We start from the raw sequence: 1,609 nt of genomic DNA, 5'->3' as shown, positions 1-1,609 counted from the left end.
GGGTGAGGGGGGGGGGACACCATCTTGGCTCCGCTGCAGCGTTGGGATGGGGACAGTTCTCAGCTGGTATCTGCTGAGGGACACTCATGACAGCTGGAAAATTCTCCCAGTGGGATGTTTGGCTTTTCTGTGAACACCCCCTCCCAGGGCAGAGCTGCTCCAGCCCAGGGTGGAATTTTTTGGGGTTGTTTTCATGATTTCTATCATGTTTGGAGTACCCAGAACTGGGAAGATGTTGTTTTTAGGGGTTGTATCTTGGTTGTGGCAAAACCTCTGAGTTTTCCTGACATTCCCAGCCCTTTTCCAACACTCTAAGGTATTTTTTTCACCAGGCTTTGCCTTATTTTGACCGTCTGGACTATGTCTCCATGATGTGCAATGAACAAGCTTATTCCTTGGCCGTGGAGAAGCTGCTCAACATCCGCCCACCTCCGCGGGCTCAGTGGATCCGAGGTGACAGCAGCTCCACCTCACCCCGTGGCTTCACCTCCCTCCCTGCCTTGCTGAGACCTCAAGCAGCTTTCTGAGGGGCTCAACCCCCTGTTCCCCCTTCCCCAGGGGGTCAGGAAGCTGAGGGGTGCTCACCCCCCCCTCCTTTTGTCCCCCTCTGTCCCCAGTTCTCTTCGCAGAGATAACCCGGCTGCTCAACCACATCATGGCTGTGACCACGCACGCCTTGGACATCGGGGCCATGACCCCCTTTTTCTGGATGTTTGAGGAGAGGGAGAAGGTAAAAAGCAGCACAGTGGCACTGGGGGGGTGGATGGGGGGTCGATTTGGTGCTGTGGGGCAGTGGGATCTTCTCTGTCCCCACAGATGTTTGAGTTCTACGAGCGGGTATCGGGGGCGCGGATGCACGCTGCTTACATCCGTCCTGGTGGGGTGCACCAGGTAAGAGGGGGAGGGGGGGGTCCTGGAGAGTCATTCCAGTGTGACAGGGATGTGTAGGGTGTCACCCTGAGTGGGTGATGTCACCTTTTGCTGCTTCCCTGGAGCCAGCAGCCATGCTGACCTCTCTCTGCTCCCACACAGGACCTGCCCCTGGGGCTGATGGATGATATCTACGAGTTCGTGAAGAACTTCTCCCTGCGGATAGATGAGGTGGAGGAGGTGAGGTGGGACTGGAGCTGGATTTCTCCTTGAAACCTGGGAGATGATGGGAACTGTCCCCACTTCCCAACACCCTGAGGTCTGGTGTCCCTGTCCCCTGGGAGAGGGGAATGGTCCCCACTTCCCAACACCCTGAGGTCTGGTGTCCCTGTCCCCTGAGAGAGGGGAACTGTCCCCACTTCCCAACACCCTGAGGTCTGGTGTCCCTGTCCCCTGGGAGAGGGGAACTGTCCCCACTTCCCAACACCCTGAGGTCTGGTGTCCCTGTCCCCTGGGAGATGGGAACTGTCCCCACTTCCCAACACCCTGAGGTCTGGTGTCCCTGTCCCCTGGGAGAGGGGAATGGTCCCCACTTCCCAACACCCTGAGGGCTGAGGTCTTGCCTGTCCCCTGGCCATGACCAGTGTGGGTTATTCCTCCTGTGGCAGCGGTGACAAGGTGACACAGGTCAGGATAAGGGGTGGGTGGGTGGTTGGGGAGGGGTGCCCAGGTGATTGAC

General features: G+C 58.1%; 1 protein-coding gene across 1 annotated transcript; it reads left to right on the top strand.

The window, feature by feature from the left end:
* Positions 1–332: 332 nt before the first annotated feature.
* Positions 333–1,110, top strand: NDUFS2 (NADH:ubiquinone oxidoreductase core subunit S2; the record flags this gene model as incomplete). Its single annotated transcript, XM_010163275.1, has 4 exons — positions 333–453; positions 618–730; positions 817–891; positions 1,033–1,110. Coding segments are annotated over 4 exons (387 nt in total), but the record flags the coding sequence as incomplete, so codon positions are not given.
* Between the last annotated feature and the right edge of the window lie 499 nt (positions 1,111–1,609).

The sequence above is a fragment of the Antrostomus carolinensis genome, unplaced genomic scaffold (genome assembly GCF_000700745.2).
Source record: "Antrostomus carolinensis isolate BGI_N321 unplaced genomic scaffold, ASM70074v2 scaffold39052, whole genome shotgun sequence".
Classification (NCBI taxonomy): Eukaryota; Metazoa; Chordata; class Aves; order Caprimulgiformes; family Caprimulgidae; genus Antrostomus; species Antrostomus carolinensis.
This window is presented reverse-complemented; position numbering and strand designations above follow the sequence as displayed.